Raw genomic sequence first — 18,357 nt, 5'->3', positions numbered from 1 at the left:
GGGGTCCGGGCGAGCCCCGAGCGCCTCGGACCAATCCAAAGCGATTATGCAAGACGGCGGACCAATCAGCTCCGCCGTCTCATGAATATTCATAGACTTGGCTGAGTCAAAGCTTTTAGGCGAGTTTGTGTAGATCTACAGCATCATGCTTAGACTTTTCAAAGAGACAAACTCCATTTTCTTATGAATGGAAAGTGAAAAACCCTGTTTCGCTTAAATTGGGTTCTTTCCTGTCCTGAGAAACACAACAGACCCCAAAAAGGCAAGCTGAAGAGAGAACACACACACAGACCAAGCGACAAGAAATGACCATGACTACCATGCCAGAGAGTCTAAATAGCCCCGTCTCAGGGAAGGCTGTCTTTATGGAGTTTGGGCCGCCCAGCCAGCAAATGTCTCCTTCTCCCATGTCCCACGGACACTATTCCATGCACTGTTTACACTCCGCGGGCCACTCTCAGCCTGACAGCTCGTACAGCACAGCTTCGTCCTTCTCCCGACCGCTGGGCTACCCCTATGTGAACTCGGTCAGCAGCCACTCGACCAACCCCTACATCAGTTCAGTGCAGTCCTACCCCAACAGCTCCAGCCTGACTCAGACCCGGTTAGAGGAGACAGGTAGGTGCACTCGGCTTTGGGGAGGGGGGGAGGGGAGGAGGGAAGACAAGGCGGGAGGGAGGGTGTTGTATTAAAAAAAAAAAATCTATCTGGGGAAAAAATTAAATTAAATTACAAAATATTAGTCAAGAGAGCCTGAGGATCACAGGGGACCAATACACAGAGCACACAATGCTTGGCTGGAAAAGAAACCAACCCAGATGTGCACGTATTAGTCTTCGTAATTATTTATTGCGTAGCGCTATAAACAATGTATGCAATTAAGGGTAATTAAACCTAAACTGCAGCCTGTAAAAATAGCAAACTTTCTCTGGGAAGAAGCCTGGGCTGCCATAATCGCCCGGAGCCTTTGTTAGCGTTACTCGAGCTTCACTTTTCTTCCTTCTCATTATTGTTATTGTTGATGTTGCTGTTATTGTCGCTGCTGCTGCTATTACTGTTACCGCTATTATTATTATTTATTCTGCATCGTTTGTTGTTTGTAGGGGCCGAATCGGAGAAAAGCACTGTGGTAGAAGGAGGGGAAGTTCGGTTTAATGGGAAAGGGAAAAAAATCCGCAAACCCAGGACTATTTACTCCAGTTTGCAGCTACAGGCTTTGAACAGGAGGTTCCAGCAGACTCAGTACCTGGCTCTCCCCGAAAGAGCAGAGCTCGCAGCATCTCTGGGACTCACCCAGACCCAGGTACAGCTCCGACTGAGCCGGCCCCTCTCCCGTATCCCCTCCGTGTCCCCACCGTCGGCGTGGGAGACCACACGCGTAATGCACACACCGGGTCACAGCCGCGGGCAACGGGGCCCGAGGCGACACCCGTCCCGCCGCGGGGCGCTCCCGGTGCTGTGGAAGCCCCTGCAGAGCCCGCTGGAGTGGGCCCAGGGGGTTCCTGCTGGGTGGCTTGGCGTCACAAAATAACCCAGCAGCCGCGGGGGGAATGAGGGAGAGAAGCTGGGGGGCCGCCGGGTGCGGGGGTCCATTGCGTCCTGCGAGGGATGGGGGCATGCTGGACCGTACGGAGGGATGCTGAGCCCTGCCCCGATCCCCTTTGCAGGTGAAGATTTGGTTTCAGAACAAGCGCTCCAAATTCAAGAAGCTGATGAAGCAAGGAGGGGCCGCCCTGGAGAGCAGCGCCTTGACCAACGGCAGGGCTCTCTCGGGCAGCTCGCCACCCGTGCCTCCAGTGTGGAATACCACCTCCGCCTCCGGTAAGGCCTCGTCAGGGACCCCGGGCACCTACATCCCCAGCTACACGTCGTGGTATCCTTCGGCCCACCAAGAAGCTATGCAGCAGCCGCAACTGATGTGATTATATATACGTTTTCCCCTAACGCAAGCACTATCGGTCCCAAAAAGAATTACAATTATTACGGGGGAAAAAAAAAAGAAAAAAAAAAAAGAAAAAAAAGAAGAAGATAAACTAAGTCAAATAAAAGGAAACGGGGGAAGGAAAAAAAAAAAAAAAAAGAGAGGGGAAGAGAGAAAGAATAATTAAAAAAAAACAACAAAAATACCCCAACAAAAAATCCCACAAAAGAAATCCAGGCAAACAAACAAACAGGAGGTCTCTTGCCCATCCAGCCATTAGGACGCTGCACGGTAGCTCGGTGCCGGAGAGCACAGATGTGATGCGGGCCGGTTCCCACCGCTGACAGCTGACGGAGCGGCCCCGAGCACAGCACAACAGCCTGGGAGCAGAGCGAGCGCCGGCCGCGGCTTTGTGGGACAATCAGAAAAAGATGTCTGGGGGGCGGGGAAGCCCTCTCCTCTGTCCTGTCTGTCTGTCTGTGTCTGTTGAAATGTAGGTCATTTATTTGCTACCCCGATCTGACGGTCTCTTCAATTGCAAGGGGGAAGGAATCTGTACAATTTACCAGAGCTTCTTTCCCGCGACATTTTCTGTACCGTTCACTATCCATCTGTATATTTTTTGTTGTTGTTAAAAGGGGAAGACAGGGGGTTTATTTATTGATTTAAATTACCACTATGAGAGTGCTAGGAAGGAACTCAGCTTACTGAGTGTACTGCTTGGACGCACAGTTTAAACAAAACCACAGACGGTCCGTCGTCACGTTTCCCCCCCTTCTCCCCGAATAAATCACCACGAGGGAAGGGTGCGATTTTAACTTTTACAATAACTTTTATACTTCGCTGGTGTGGAGAGTTTTGGTCCGAATGATTTGCATTTCTCGCGTATTTAACAAAGGAAATAAATGCACATTGTTTGGTACTCTGAAGTGGAATTATAGCAGCTGCCGGCGCTTTGCTGAGGTGAAGCAAGGCGCAGAGGACGGAACGAGAGCCCGGAGGGCGGCGGGGGGAACCCACCGGGAGGGCGGGCGGGCGGGCACACCCGCACAGTCCCGGCGAGGCCTCCCCGCGCAAAGCCGGCCTGAAGTCGAAATGCACAAACCGACGTGCAGGAGCTACTCGCTGTACATATTTTATTCTTAATTATTATTATTATTATTAGGCCTCCCCGCGCAAAGCCGGCCTGAAGTCGAAATGCACAAACCGACGTGCAGGAGCTACTCGCTGTACATATTTTATTCTTAATTATTATTATTATTATTATTATTGTTCTGTAAACATGTTGCACAAATTTAGCTTTTTTTAATTATTATTATTATTATTATTTCCGTTCTGTTTCGTGTGGCTGTAAAACATGATGCTTTGTGTACTGAGATCTTGACATTTTACTTGTGAAATTCGGAAAACGTGATAAACTGAGCTCGGCTGTGTTTAGTGTTCTATATGTCAAAGTTTAGTTTTATATTGAGAATGTTAACTTATTGCTTTGTATCTGAGGGAGGAAATGGAAAAAATCCACACAAATCTTTGTACATAAGTTATAAAGTTTCTTTGAGACAGTAAAATTATGGTTTGGAAAAAGAGACACGCATGCTCCCTGCCTCGTAGCGCGGCCGCGAATGGGTCCGGGCCAGGCTCCGCGCTCCGCGGCGGGACGGCGGTGGCCGTAACCGGGAGGCGAGACGGAGGAGCGACGCGCCCCGGACAGGACAGCCTGTTCCCCGTGCGCCCGGCAGGGCCCAGTTAGGCGGCGGCAGCCGGTGCGATGGGACCCTCGGCGGAGGGGTCGCCCGGAGCCGCGGGTGAACCGGGTACAGCTGCGGGGACGGGAAGGGGACGTAGTCAGGCCGGCAGAGCCCCGGCCCCCGTCCCGACAGCCGAGTCGGCTGCCTACCCGCGCATCCCACTGGAGGCGAGGCTCTGCCGGTACCGCCGCGGTCTTCCCCAGCCCCGGACCGAGCCGTGCCCGCTCCCCGGGCTGGAGCAGCGCCGGGCCCAACCCGTGGCTATTGCTGGGGCGGATAAAGCTCTGCAGAGCGGCTGGGCTCTGCCGGCTGCCCGTGCGCATCTCTGCGGTAGGTTCCGCGAAGGGTCGGTTCTGCAGCCCCGCGGGGGCCGTGCTCACTCGCCCCGAGATACGCACCCACTCGCCAGTGCGCGGGGCCGGTGCGCAGCCGATGCGGCAGCGCAACATCCGCCCGAGCGCGCACTCGCGGCGCGGCGGCCCCCGAGGGTGCTGTATCCGGCATGGAAAACGCTCCGCAGCTCCGCGTTTCCCGCAGTGCCACGGCACGAGTCCGGCCCCGAGAGGCCCGAAGTCCCGAGCGGAGCCCTTCGGCTCCGCGGCCCCGTAGTGCCCCAGGACCCGCACAGCTCCCGCGGCCGCTCTGCCGGACACCAAACGCTTTTCACCGGGCCGAAGCGGGGTGGTCAAGCTGCTCGGAGGGCTTTAAAGATATATTAGCTTCTCCTAATTCAATAACGTCTTGCTAACAGCTCAAATAGAGAAATTATCAGTTTTCTCTCAGCGAGGCGGTCTTGAGTTAGAGGCTATTATAATTGTACATTTGAAAATGTTAATCTCAATACAGGCCTAATTAATTCTGCCTTGTTGCCGACAAGTAGTTCATCAAATATCTGATTCGAAGATTTTCATAATGAGGATATTAATTAAACTATGAATAATCCAAAGGTGCTTATATTGAAACAATACCTCATTACAATGATTAAGCCCTGATTTCGAATATTATACCTTTACCAATTGTCACCCGGCAAATACAACCTTATGGATGAGCCTGTAAATGGCAAAATGTAATTTTGGGATATATTTTTCCTTGTTGGGGGAAAAAAAAAAAAAGTGCCCCTCATTTTCAAACACTTCTGAAATAGGTTACACACAGCTTAATGATGATCAAAATGACTCTTTTCTGCAAAAAAAGACCCCAAAGTGCGCGTACAGCTGCAAACCCAAGAGGGTCAGCATCATTTCACTGTATTCTCTTCTTGATTACAAGCCGAGCCCATCAAACACAACATAATTACAGTAATTTCAGGTTTATTTATTCTAATGCAGTTTCCCCATCTCTCTGGTAATTATGAGCAATTTTTTCGCCCAGGGAATCTTTTTGCATTAACAAAAGAGATAACGCACTGAAAGCCAAATTTGCTGTGCATTGAGAAAAGCGAAGAAAAAAAAAATAAAATAGGTGCGAGCTGCCATCTCCGCAATTCTCCTATATTGGAGCTCTGCAAATTGCTTGCAGGTGTATGGAGCAGAGCTGTCAATAGGAAGGGGCTTCCAAATTAGCAAATGCACAATGTTGAAGTAATGAAGACAGACTTAGCAAAATTGCCAAACAACAGATACCTCTTTAATATCTTCCACCCAAAAAGAAAAAGGGAAAAAAAAATCCCCTTGGAGTGTCCCTGCGAACCCCCTTGAATAGCTGGGGATGTTGTACATGTGTCAATCTAATTGCAGAGCACAGAGCGGCCCCTGAAACTAGAAAAAAATCAAATATCAGAGCCCAAGCCCGTTTGCATTCGGAATCTGCTGCCTTCGTTTGACGGGGGGAGATGAGAAATCCCCGCCGCCGCCCGCTCCGTTCTCCCCGCCGCCGCCCTCCTACCCCTCTCCTGCCGCCACCGCCACTCTCATGCCAGTGAAAAAGTGCCATGTCCCCCCCGCGCCGGCTCCTTTCCCCCCCTCCTCCCGGCTCGGGACCGGGCAGTAACGCTCCCCTTCGCAAAGAACCGACAAACGCACACCACGAAACCACCACCGAAAGCGAGCGCTCGCCGGCGCCGGCAGCCCCCGGCAGCGCGGCAGTCCCGGGCGGCGAGTGCCCCCGCGCCGCTCTGCCCGCGCTCTGTGCCCGCGCCGGGCTCCGCGGCTCGGCACGGCTCGGCCCGCGGGATGCTCCGGCGCGGCGCAGCTCGGCTCGGCTGTGCGCGGCATCCCCATCACCCGGCCGGCCGTCCAACTCCCTTCCTCGCCCCGGTGCCGCCGGCGGGAAGTTTTGTGGGGAGGCTGGGTCGGCGGAGCCGCCGCCGGTATTTCCCCCCCGTCTCCCGGCCGCGCGGGGCATCCGTCCACGTTGCGCCCCGTACACTCACCTACCCCCGCGAGAAAGGAGCCTGTGTCGCCACCCTTACCTTCCGCCTCAGTCCCTGAGGCTCTGGGCACAAGTCTTTGCTTTACAACAAACCAAAGGACCGAACGCGGCTTTTTGCTACGAAAGTTAGAAGAACGAGAGAGTGTGAGAGAGAGGGAGAGGATCGGGGAGGGAGAAAGAAATGGAAAGAAAAAAAAAAAAAAAAAAAAAAGAAGCCGAGCACAATAATAATATCCTGAGAGTGCAAATGTGGATTGAGATCCCCCAGAGATGCACATGCCTCTGAGCGCAGCAGCCTTTTTGCAGCTCTGCTCTTGCAGAATATGACTGAAATTTTCTGCTATATAGCCTCTGTCTTTATAGCTGATGAAAAAAATTGCAGATTATTAGCATAAATGTTTACTCTTCATTACGCTGATGACATTGTGCACTCGAGATCTTGGTAATCTTTGGGAAAATTATGAGTAATTTTTAAAAATTTTAAAGCAGCAGCAGTTACCATGCAATTCAGGCTAATTCTGCGTAGGCTCCGAACGGATATAATTATCGAGGAGTCAAGATGTTATGCTAAAAACTATGCATTGATATTCCCATTTATTATGTACATACAACTTTGACAATGTTGATGCTTGAAATAGCAGGAAATTGTCTTGCGCAAAAATTACAGTCCATATTAGGACATGTGAAATTGCGAAGAATTATATAGTAATTGCAGGCTTTCAGATGGGAGAGCCAGAATGCTCAAACTAGTGCAAATGTGGATAAAATTACAGATCAGAGCAAAAATTAGGGAAAAAAGGGGTCTGGGATTTTTCAAGTTGGCTATAGGATTCCGGAAGTGTCTAATGCCACATGATTGCTGCAGCTTTAGGGGAGACATTCATGCCTCAAATAACTCCTTTTGCCAGAGCCGCTTTAATTGAATTTCTCGTGCTTTCTCTTTTCACCGGGCAAATGAGTAAATTGCCTCCCCACGGTACAAGCCCGGCCAGCCCCGCCCGTGCTCCGGGGGGGCAGAGGGTGCCCCCTCGGCCGGGCGGCTGCCGTGCCGCCCTCCCGGACCGGGCTGGTCGCGGAGCTGTCACTTACCCCGGTCGCCCCCCCGGGACCGCTCCCGCTCAGCCGCCCCGCCCGGTCCGGTGCCGGGACCAGGCCCGACGGGGGAGAACCTCGACCCTGGGACGTGGGGTGGAATCGTCCCAGCTCCCCCACCAGGCTCCCTCCCCCGCTCCGCAACCCTTCCCGGAGTGCTGCGGAGGCCAGGGCATGTCTCGCCCCCCGGTTATTCTGCGGTTATCCTGCTCCCCGCGACTTTGGTCGGCTCCGGGCGGCCGATCCCCGTGCTACTTGTGAGGGGGATCATGGCTCTCTGCGGTGCCTGCCCCGTCCCATCGGACAGGAAAGGAGCAGAAAAAAAAACAGGTTACGAACACACGCGTATCTATACGTCTGCATGTGCGGTGGGCGCCGGAGCTGCTGTAACCCGCCTCTGCATCCGCTTGATATCGCCGACCCCCGCACGGTGTGAGCCGCATCTGGGATGCGAGCAGCGGGTGAAATACGGAGCCTGGGAAGGCTCTGGGAGATACGGGGCACGAAAAACCCCATCGCATATACCAGGTGCTAACAGCCCAGAGAAGACTGCTACCAGCAGGCAGCAAATAAATAGTAATAATTAAATAAATAATGTAATACTAAATGACAGAATGAAGGCGCGAAAGCTCCCGTCCTGGGTGTGGTGTGCTCTGCTCCCCGACCGCCGACAGCGTTCTCACGTTGGGTAGGTCCCTGTCCCAGGGACCCCCCGCCGCTGTCGGCATCCTGCCCGACCCCACAGAGCCCGCTCCGCAATGCTGAGAACTGGAAACTCTGGGCAGGAGAGACCGGGGCGCAGATGTTTTGGGGGGAACTTTATTTAACTGACAGAAACGCCTGTGAAAACGATGGGGCGGGGAGACGAGGATGGAACGAGAATGGGAATCGTCTCCTTCCCGACCGTGGCCAGCGCCCACGGGTTCCTCGTGCATCCCGGACGACGGATTTGGCAAAACTTGTCACCTGCCAAAGGGGTGTATCCCCCTTCCCCCCCTCCCGGCCCCCCGTGGTAGCCCGCAGAAGCACCGCGCTGCCGGGAGCACAGCTCCTGCCGGACCACGGGGGCGTGGGGCTTCGCGCTGCTGCTGGCCACGCGTGCCGCCCCGCTCCGCGCTCGCCGCCCCAGCGTTTCGCCGTCCGCCTACGGGGAAGTTTCTTCTCCCCGGTCGAAGCGGGCGACTGAGGCCGCCAGGTCTCCCCACGGCCGGCTGGAGGGTGAAGGAGGGGAGAGATATGGGATGGATCGGTCCCTCTTTTTCTTGGGGAGGCTCTGGGCTGTCGTCCCCGTCCTCGACGCCGGGTCATCGCCGGCACTGGGCGGCAGCTGCCGCTTTCCCCTTTGTCTGTCCCGCTCCCTCCTCACGCTTTCTTTGCACCCGACTCTCGTCTTCCAACATCCCTCCGTCATTCTTGGTTTTTCTTCACTCCTCCTTCGACCCCCGCCTCCCCTCGCCCCAAGCTTTTCCCAATCTCTCAGATGCAATCTGCCCTCCCGCTTTCCCCCCTTCTTCCCCCCTCCCTCTTTTCCCCCTTCTTTTCCCCCTCCTCCCGATGTCTCTCCTTGTGGGGCCGCCCCCCTCCGCCTTCCCCAGCCCCGCCCGGGCTCCTCATGCCAAGGCCTCTAGGAAGAGTCTCGGCCAGGCTGCGCATTCCCGACCCCGGGCAAGCTGGCCTGGGCCTTCTTCATCATCTTGTCTGCCACGGGACCTTCCGCACGGCTCCCTTTCCGTGCCCTCTTCAAGAATGGCAGGGTCCTCTCGGTGACAAAGGCCAGAGATCCCTTCTTTCACCCCCTTTTGCTTCTTCCAGCAACAGTGCCTCCAGGGATGCAGTCAGCAGGGCTTTGTCCCTCAGGGTTACAGCTTGAGGGGCACAGCCGGGAGGTGGCATCCCGAGTGGGGTGGCCCGAAGGGTGCAACAAAGGTCATCAAAGAGAGGGCTCAGCTCAGAGGGGTCTAGAGAGTGTTCCAGAGGGTTACATCCTGGAGTGATCCAGCCTTCGAGGGATACACCCCATGAAGCTGCAGCTTGGAGGGGGTGCTGCCTTGAAAGGGGTTCAGCCTGGAGGGATGCTGCCCTTACGAGCTACATCCCAGAGGATTTCAGCTAGGTGGGATGAAGGTGAAGGGCTGCATCCCAGAGTGGAACAGCTTGAGGGGTTTGAGGGCTCCAGTCCTCGAGGGGCACATCTCAGAGAGAATCCAGTAGGTACCTCCAGCCCTCGAAGCACCACAGAGGGGCTTGGGGCAGCCACCAGCTCTGCTCCAAGCAAAGAGCCCATGCAGGTTGTCGGTCTGGGTGCCATTGCCGGTGGGACACGGCGAAATGCCTCTGGGTCAGGGCCGCACCCGAGGACCAGCTCCAGGACTACTTCGAATCCCGGGCACAACCCTGCCCCAAACCCCTCCGGACCGCCTTGGGAAGCCGTGAGACGGCAGGAGTCTGTCCCAGCTGAAATGTCGCTGGCGCCAGCAGGCGGGAGAGGGGGAAGCGGGGGGGCAGCTCTGGGCTGCTGCAGGCAGCGCTGAGTGATTCTTGGCCTCTCCGAGAAGACTGTCAGGGGCGAGATTTTATTGTAGACGGGAAAGACGGGAAGGAGGGGGGAAGTTGCAGGCTTGCGGCAACAGTTAAAATGGGGAGGGGGTGGAGGGGACGCAGCTCTCCCTCCCAGAGAACGCCCAGGTCCAAATCGACACCCTCAACCTCCCCCATCCCCCAAAAACTCAGCGTGGGTACCATGGAAACAATAATTTATTTAAATAATCTCTGCTTATTGTAAAAGAAACATTAATGACTGTATAAGTTTTCCATAATAAATAACCAAAAATACCGTTTTTTTTCCTTTTCACGACGCTAGACATCAAACAGATCAGGGACATGTCGGTGGCTAGGTTGCCGGCGGGGGAAGAGCAGAGTGGGGTGGAGAGGAGGGTTCGCTGCGGCTGGCGCCCGACCCGGGGAAGCCCCATCGGGGCACAAAATCGGCCCGAAGGCAGCGCACGGGCCGGAGCCGCGCCGGCACCGCCACCTGCGACCGGCCCATGCCCCCGCCGGACGGTTTCGTTCACGGCTCAAAGGGATACCTTAAACACGGGAGGCTTCTGTTTTAAATCTACATATAAAAATTATTTATCTTTTTTTTTATCGTTTTATTTTTTAATCCCCAACATTTAAGTGAGGTTATCCGCAAAGGCACCTATCAACTTTAAAAAAATAAAAAGTAAAGTTAACCAGAGTTCTGCACCGGTGGTTTGATGAAAATGCCGGGGAAGAGGTGGAAGATAGACGGAGAAGAGGGAGGGAGATGAGTACTTGTTCCGCAGCGTGGTTGTTTTCACGGCGGGAGGGAGGACCCCACGGGGTCGAATGCACACGGGCCCCACCGCCGGTGGCAACGGGGCGGGACGCGCAGCGGTTCCTCTCCGCCGGGGTGGCCGGAACCGGAGCCACGCTTCACCAGAACACCAGTGCTACACGTCGGTGTCCCGCGGCCGCCTGGTGCGGCCCGCGGGCTCAAGTCTCTACAGTGTCTAGAAGATGCTGCCGCTGCCGTGGTGATGCGGGGGCTGCGCCGGCTGCGGGAGGGGAGCGGCCGCCGGCAGATGCGCCGGGCCGCCGGGGGCCGGAGGGTACCACGAGTAACTACCGAGGAAAGCGGCGGCGGGGCTGGGGCTGGCAGTGCCGGCGCCGCCCGCGGTTCTTGGGTGCGGAGCGAAGTCCCAGGCGGGGGGCGAGGAGGGAGACGGCGGCGAAGAACTGCGGCGGGGAGGCGGTTCCGCTGGGATCTCTCCGCTTTTCCACATCTTCTTGAACTTGGAGCGGCGGTTCTGAAACCAGATCTTTACCTGCGGGGAAAGGAGCGTCAGGCGGCCGCTGCCTCTGCGGCGCCTTCCCGGCGCCCAGACCGCCCGCGGCGGGGCAGGGACGCGCAGCTTTAGCAGCCCCGAGTACTCCCGGCGCTGCCGCTTCGCCTGCACTCCCACCCAGGGCCGTCGAGGCGCCATGGGCCGGCCTTCCTCCCACACTCGCATCCGACACCCTGGACGGCAACAGGCCCCGGCGGGGCGGGACGTGCCCGGGGCCCCGCGGCGGGAGAGCCTTACCTGCGTCTGGGTGAGGCCGAGGGAGGCCGCCAGCTCCGCTCTCTCGGGCAAGGCGAGGTACTGGGTTTTCTGGAAGCGCCGCTGCAAAGCCGCCAGCTGGAAGCTGGAGTAGATGGTCCGGGGCTTCCGCACTTTCTTCGGCTTCCCGTTTACGATCCTGATCTCCGGCTCGCAGTCTTCCTTCTCTGCTGCGGCAGAAACGACAACCCCAGTGAGACGAGGCGCCCCCGCCACCCCGGGCCCTTCTCACAGCTCGGCATCACCGCCCGCCCCGTCGGGGCGACCCACAGGGGACGAGCGCTCTCCCGGCCCACCCCGTGCCCAGAGCCGCGATCGGCTCCTCGCCAGGCTCACCGAACCGTCCCCACAAGGGGCTCGGACGTACCAGAGTCGTTGTTGGCTGGAGAGGCTCTGCTGCCGTAGGGCCCGTAGGAGCCGTAGGCGCCCCCGTAACCCACGTCGTAGGCGGCCTTGGCAGAGTAGGGGGCGGTGCCGCCGCCCGCGTAGGGGTAGGAGCTCACGGGGCCGTAGGGCGGCCCGCCCGCTGCCCCGTGCTGCTGGTTGGTGTAGTAGCTGCTGTCGGTGGCTGTGGAGACGGGCAGCGTGGGGGACTCCTGCGGCTTGTGCAGGCCGCCGTGCTGGTGGTAGCTGCCGGCGGAGATCTGGCTGGTGTGCATGTCCGGCATCAGACTCTCCAGCACCCCCGTCATCCCGCGCCCCCGCCCGCCGGGGCACGGGTCGCCGCCCCGCGGCCGGCCCCACCGGGGACAGGCGGTCAGAGCCGCGCCACCATGCTCGCCGCGCTCCGCCGGGGCGGTGCAGCCGCGCTCCCGCCGCCGCCAGCGGGACGGACTCTGCGAGCCGCGCGCCGCCGGGACGGCATTTAACACCGGTCACGTGGCGCGGCGTACGTCACCTAGCAACAGCCAATGCGGAGCCCGCCCGCTCCGGCTCCCCGCGGGCTCGCGGAGTGCGGGACGGGAGCGGCGCCGAGCGTGGGGACGAGCGGCCGCGAGGGTCGCCGGGGACCGGGGCCTTCCCCGTTCTACGGCTCAGGCTGCTGCCCCTTTGATTGCACGGGGCGCTCCGATCCGCAGCAGCGAGGGCTCGGGACCGCGGCTCAGCACGGCCGCTTCTGCCGTGCTGTGTCTGATATGTGCCCCCGTATGTCCGGCAGCTCCAGGGGAAGGCCCGCGCATTGGTCCCCCCGTAAGCAGCATCCCCACGCGGGCGCGCCTGACGGCGGGCGGAGCTGGGCGGCCGCGTTTGGGGGTCTCTCAGCTCTTCTGACCCTGGGAGAGCGTGCATTTCGCGGGAGATCAGTAACTGTGTTACACAGCTCTCTGTGCCAGAGTGGCAGAGCTTTCCAGTGAAATCTCAACGTAGCACGCGGAGGGGCGACATTCCGCCTAGTACGCGTGTTTTCTGCAGCAGTTGCTGACGGTGCCCGCGGGACGTCCCTCCACACGGCAGCCACTGACTGCGCCTGTTGCAGCCCAGGCACAACGGCAGGGCCGGAGTGCCAGGCATCCGCCAGGAGCCTCCTGTCTCCCTGCCCCGTCCGCTCGCGGTCGCACCGAGGCCGTGCGGGCCGTTGTCGGTCGGGCACGGCGGCGCTGTCCTTGGCCGCCCTCTGCCGGGGCCAGCGCCGCGGGGCAGCAGCTGGAATGGTGTCCCAGGTGCGCTGAATAGCGCTTCGGAACTGATTTTTATTCTTCTATGTTATTTCCCCCGCCCGACTGTCCCGCCGCAGGAGCCGGGCCGCCTGCCAGGGAGCGCGTTCCTTTCTCAGGGGGCAGGACCCTGCACTGCCGGGGGCTGCGCGGTGCGGCCGCGACCCTGCGGGAGTCTCACATGTGTTCAGCACGGGCAGGGAGGGAGGCGGCTCTGGTGCGAGGGCAGCTGCAAATGTTACCACAAAAACTGGTAAAAAAAAATAAATAATAATAATAAAAAAATCTATATCTGTATCTATATCTATATCTATATCTATATATCTATATATATATATATATACGGTCGCCGTCAGGTTGTTTGCAAGGGCCGAGGGTACGTGGCGTACCTGGCGATCCCCGCGCGCCCCGAGAGCCCCCTGCCTCACGAGCCCGCGCGTGCCCCCACAGGACCCCTCCTCGCGCTCGTCCCGCCCCTCCCCGCCCGGCGGGGCTGCTCCCTCACGGCGCCGGTGCCGGGCATCCCTCCCCGGGCCGGCCTCGCCCCGGCCTCGGCTGCTTTGAAGAGGACGGCGGCTGGAGCCTGTCCGTCTGTGCCTGCGGGGTGGTGGCGCTGCGGCGAGCGCAGGTGAGCGGGGCTGGTCTGCCAGCGGCAGGTGGGCCCGGGAGTGGGGCTGCGGGAGATGAGGCGCTCGGCTGAGGGGGCGGTGAGCCCCGGGCGCGGCCTCCGCGGTAACCGACGTGCCCAGAAATCGGCATGATAACGGCGGAACCTGGCGCCCGGCCCTGCTGGCCAACGGGGCCCGGGGGGGCCGGAGCAGCGGCGGTCACGGAGAGAACTCGATGCCCGTAGCAGTGGCTCTCGTGTTGCTGATTCTCCTAAATATAGCTGGTGCTTAGTGCAAAAGGAAACCGGTTTCTGCAATCCGCAGCGTGAACGTTCTGCTATCCCAATAGAAGACATCTGAAAGTGACATCTTTGTAGGACTATTTCTGTCCGTCGATGGATGAGGGCCGGCAGTCTGAAAGAGCCGCTGGCTGGCACGGAAGAGGGTCAGATAGCGTTTGGTGGCTCCCGGCAAACAGCGGGACAACCAGCTACCCTTCATTACTCACGTTTTGAAGCGTGTGGGATAGTTTAAAAATACAAAGGAAAAAGAACATTTCATCTCATACTGAGGATTTAATAAAGCAAAAGACTTACTATGGAATTTGTCTTTCTATGCGGCAATTTTTATTTTTAAATTAAATAGTGCTATACAACATGTACATAATGATCTGTACAAAAATTAAAGGCCATGATTTTGTTTGCTTCAGCCTAGATGAATAGTCTTTCAAGAGACTATTGCAAGTTGTTCCTCATAAGTTGATGCAGAACTCACAAATTTAAATGAATTGTCAAATGATAGCTTCTCCAGAGTCTTATGGCTTTTTTCCTGCAGTTTCTTTTGCCTATGTGGAGGCTCAGACTTGCTGGAATCTCCACTGGGGAGTTAACTTTTAATTTATTCACATGGCTGATCTTGTAGATCCGATTTTGTTATTTCTAATTTACTTGAACTTTTTTTTTTTTTTTGGTGAGGTAGTTGTTTTAAACACCAAGTTGTATAAATAAAGGCATGATTAAGGGAGCAATGACATCAGGCAGCAGGAAGGAAGGAGAAAGGCTTGTTTTAGGTGAGAGACAACTTGACTACCATGAATGTTTTACGACACACTTCTCTGAATCAGTCAGAGAATATATAATAGTATTATTAGGAGTTTAAAAAATAATGGTATTAGGCTGATCCAGAGTTTATGTGTTTTCATGTTCTTGTGTCGAGCTATATAATTTTAATTATTTTTTTTTGTCCCTGCTTTGGGAATTATGAATGTTACCACGGCTGGGTACAAGACACAGAGAGACTGGGGAGTGAGGGAAAAATCAGAGGGGAGTAGGAGTGTTTTGTGTACCTGCTGTTAATTCTCAGCAATCCTGCTTGGTTTTGGTATAGTAGATCATGTGTTATTATTTATATCCTGTGAGAAGGAATGTTTGTGTGTTACAAAATATATTATCTTATACACACTGTTCATTCAGTTGCAGACGGAGAAGGATGCTTGCCTACTCGCTGCAGAGCAATTCAGTGGTCAAAAGTTTTGGTCATGATGTTTATATGAATATACAGCACTTATTGCCAGAAGCAACAAAACAATTGAGCTGGCTTTGTTGTTGTTGACTTGTTTGTTTTAGAAGCATCCTCATGCTGACTGTGGACATAGTTTGTTTATCAAGTATGGTAAACATAGTGTGTATAAAAACAAGAGAGGACCACCAGTCTTCAAAATCATCATCATCTCCAACTGACCAGCTTGTATTATTTTTTTTATTATTTTCAAAAAAGGCAGTTGTATATGATTCATAGAAATGGCTATGGTAACTCTGGGCTGGTATATTTTGTTTAATGTTTTTATTAACTATTATTCCTATGATTCTCTTCCTGAAATACACTTCATCTGAGAAAAATGTGAAAGTGGTACCCTGACTGTATGTATGTGGTATAGATGTAACCTAGGGATCAATGAAACAAGTTGTTACACAGTGTTTTATATCAAGTTTCACTTGAAGAGAACTGCATTTAACATTAAGAATTAGGTTAATTTTTAATCTGCTGTATTTTTAAATATTATTTTACTCATTAGGATCCACATTTGACTGAGCCATTTCACTTACTTCAGCAAGAATGTGGTGAATCTTAAGAGATGGGCCTGTTATTTCTGATACTATTGCACAAAAGCAGTTGGACAATAGTCTCTACTGCAGTAGTATGTTAACAAGTATGGATTTCTTTCCATGGCTAAGGGAAATGCTTTCCAGTGGATTTATAGTGATATAATGCATGGTATAGTCCTGAGCGTTTGCCTTAATAATTGAAGAGTAATATAAATCATGTGCCAGGTGAAGCCATGAGAAGGGTTTATGCTTGTATTATACTCATGAAATCTGGTATTACGCTTGAGAGTGATAGTAACAGTTCAATCTTCCTTTTCCAAGGGATTAAGTATATCAGCTTTTGGGAAATTGTATGAATCTTTTCAACACCCTTGTAAGCTTGCTACCTGCTGTGCTTAGTTTCAGAATCCAGTGTTATCGCTTTCCTCTCTAAAAACTGTTTATTGTCTCATTCATCTATACATCAGATTCTTCATTCCAAAAATCACATAACTCTTCTGAGAAGAATATGCCCCCTTGTGTGGCTCCCTGAGGATTCCTTTCTTAGCCCCTTGTTGTAAACAGCTTATACAAGCATGACATGAGACATGGGTTCTGTAAAATCCTTTCAGAGTTGTTTATTAAGCTGTCTTGGTCTCAGATTATCTTTCTCAGTGATGATTCAGTGGCAGCTCAGCACTTTTCTTCAGCAGAAACCTTTGCAGACTGGAGCACAAACTGTGACTTTTAACAGTGGATTAGTCTGGTGTTATTTAGCACAGGTGTCTCTCAGTTGTTTCTTTGTACAATGCTGAGGAAGTGCACAGCCTGATTCATTGGGGTGAATGTCTAATATCAGCGCATTCTTGGGTCTAATAATTGCTGCAGATGCTTGGTGTGGGAAGGAAGGTCTGTGTGCAGAACCTGAAGGCACTAGAGCAGCAGTCCTTGTGGGTTTTAGGTGTAAAGCAGAGCATGCCTAAACAGTCCCTCTTGCCTCCTTTAAAACTGAAATTCTACCTTGCTCAGCAGTAGGGCCCTTGAACACGTTCTGATCATCTCTGGGGTTTCCAGGTTTTGGTTTTTTTCTTTACCAGATGTATCAAAAGTAATACTACTGACAAAAACCAAAAACTGTGTGCTTTTTCGTGGTGGTTGTGTGGATTTTTTTTTTTCCTTAGTAGAATGAGATTGGTAGGATAGCTAGAAAGTAATCTTTGTGGGAATGTTAATTGGCATTAACAGAGGCTGGGCAGTCACGGTTGCTGGTACACATATACTCTGGGGCAAGTGCTTGTGAGCCCACCTTGTAGTAGATTTGAGCACACTCAGGTTGAGCAAATAGGAAAATCTTTGTTGGAAGTGTTTTGTGTGTGAATATTTAGATGAAAAAAAAATCTTTAGTAAGAACATGCATGAAAAATACTTTCAAGATGAATCATTAGGTAATTTCTAATATTGCTGTAGATAACAAGTTTGAGAGAAGATGAGAGGCGTATTTTGTGGGAGCAGATTTAAACTGAGATTTGTACCATTATGAACTCTTGTTTTGTACAGGTAGTAGAGAAGTTTTTTTTTCCTTTGCTGTTACATCTGTACAACCTGTATCTGTGCACTCTAAGCACAGTTTAACCAAACTTTAACACTGAGAATAACCAAGCCTGCTTTGGCGTTAGCTTAAATGTGATTATTTTAAGGGCTCAATTTAGTGGACAATGGTGTTTAGAGCTCAGAAATGCTATATCACCTCCGGGTACTGGATGAATTTTGATTTGTAGTGCCAGTGAACTGCCTGAGGTGTGGAGTGTGTTTTCTTCTGCAGGATCTTGTTTGAGCTGACACCTCCTATATCTGGGAAATAAAAAAGTCTGTTCCTGATGGAAAACATGAATGTCTTGCTTGGAAGGAAGGATGAGATGTGTATTTTCTTTAAAGATGTGTACAAGAACAGGTCTTGTGAATGGATTGTACAGCTGCAAAGTACTAGGGGCAAATCCTACATTGCTACATTCCCATCTGGAATGCTGCACTAAATTGACTCAAATTGTGGACCATGGAAACTGCAGAATCTCTTCATGGGAATACTCAGACACTTACACTTGTTCTGGGATTTGGCACTGGCTATTCCCAGCCTTTGTCGGCATCTTAAGTACGAATGATTAATTACTCAAAATTGTAAATTTAAAAGAAACCTGTAGTGAGAAAATATGCACATACAAACCTTAAAAGTTAATTTGCTTTGAAGTTTATTTCCCTTTTTTTTTTTTTTTTTTTTTTAAGTGGTGAAGTAATTGTGATCAGAAGTGAGTGTGTTGCTATGACCTTGACTGGTGAAGCCACAGCAGTCCCATGAACTGGCTGGGGGACCTTTTCTTGAGGCTGTGTAGATGAAGTCTGTTGTGTAAGTATGAAAACAGGGAATTGTCTGTGAGGAGTGTTCAGTCTCCTATCTGCACACATATCTATCTTGAAACTGCTCCTCCCTTGGAAGGAAAGGGGTGAAAGGAACACAAGAGTTCATGAGAGTTACTGGCCTTTTGTTTTCTTGTGGTTGCTTCCATTACAATATTGGCAGGTGATTTGCATTGATTGATGTATTTCATCTCAGTATTTTTCCTGTTGGCAGAATGCCTAGATCTGAGAATGCCTTTTATGAACACTGCTTTATATCTAAAGAAATTAAATTAGAATGTTGCTTTTTACCTGTATGCATTACTGTCAGCTCAAGCTCCTTAATTTTTTAATTTTTTTTCAG

The 18,357-nt window shown here is 53.1% G+C and overlaps 2 protein-coding genes across 3 annotated transcripts; one reads left to right on the top strand and one right to left on the bottom strand.

Annotated features, from left to right (window-relative positions):
* DLX1 (distal-less homeobox 1) lies at positions 1-2,079 on the top strand. Its single transcript, XM_015633945.3, has 3 exons — positions 1-618; positions 1,104-1,303; positions 1,668-2,079. Exons 1-3 carry the CDS (start codon positions 306-308, stop codon positions 1,920-1,922), a joined length of 768 nt encoding a protein of 255 aa, XP_015489431.1. The 5' UTR covers positions 1-305; the 3' UTR covers positions 1,923-2,079.
* A 7,788-nt stretch (positions 2,080-9,867) lies between these two features.
* DLX2 (distal-less homeobox 2) lies at positions 9,868-12,037 on the bottom strand. Of its 2 annotated transcripts, none has more exons than XM_015634123.3 (3): positions 11,623-12,037; positions 11,238-11,425; positions 9,868-10,979 (listed from the first exon to the last, which is right to left on the bottom strand). In XM_015634123.3, exons 1-3 carry the CDS (start codon positions 11,945-11,947, stop codon positions 10,665-10,667), a joined length of 828 nt encoding a protein of 275 aa, XP_015489609.1. In that variant the 5' UTR covers positions 11,948-12,037; the 3' UTR covers positions 9,868-10,664. The 2 variants fall into 2 exon arrangements, with proteins under 2 accessions (XP_015489609.1, XP_015489610.1); XM_015634124.3 differs by having other exon boundaries at positions 11,238-11,422.
* Positions 12,038-18,357: the final 6,320 nt, after the last annotated feature.

Source organism: Parus major, chromosome 7, assembly GCF_001522545.3.
Source record: "Parus major isolate Abel chromosome 7, Parus_major1.1, whole genome shotgun sequence".
NCBI lineage: Eukaryota > Metazoa > Chordata > Aves > Passeriformes > Paridae > Parus > Parus major.
The sequence above is the reverse complement of the archived record's forward strand: the minus strand, read 5'-3'. Positions and strand labels throughout refer to the sequence as shown.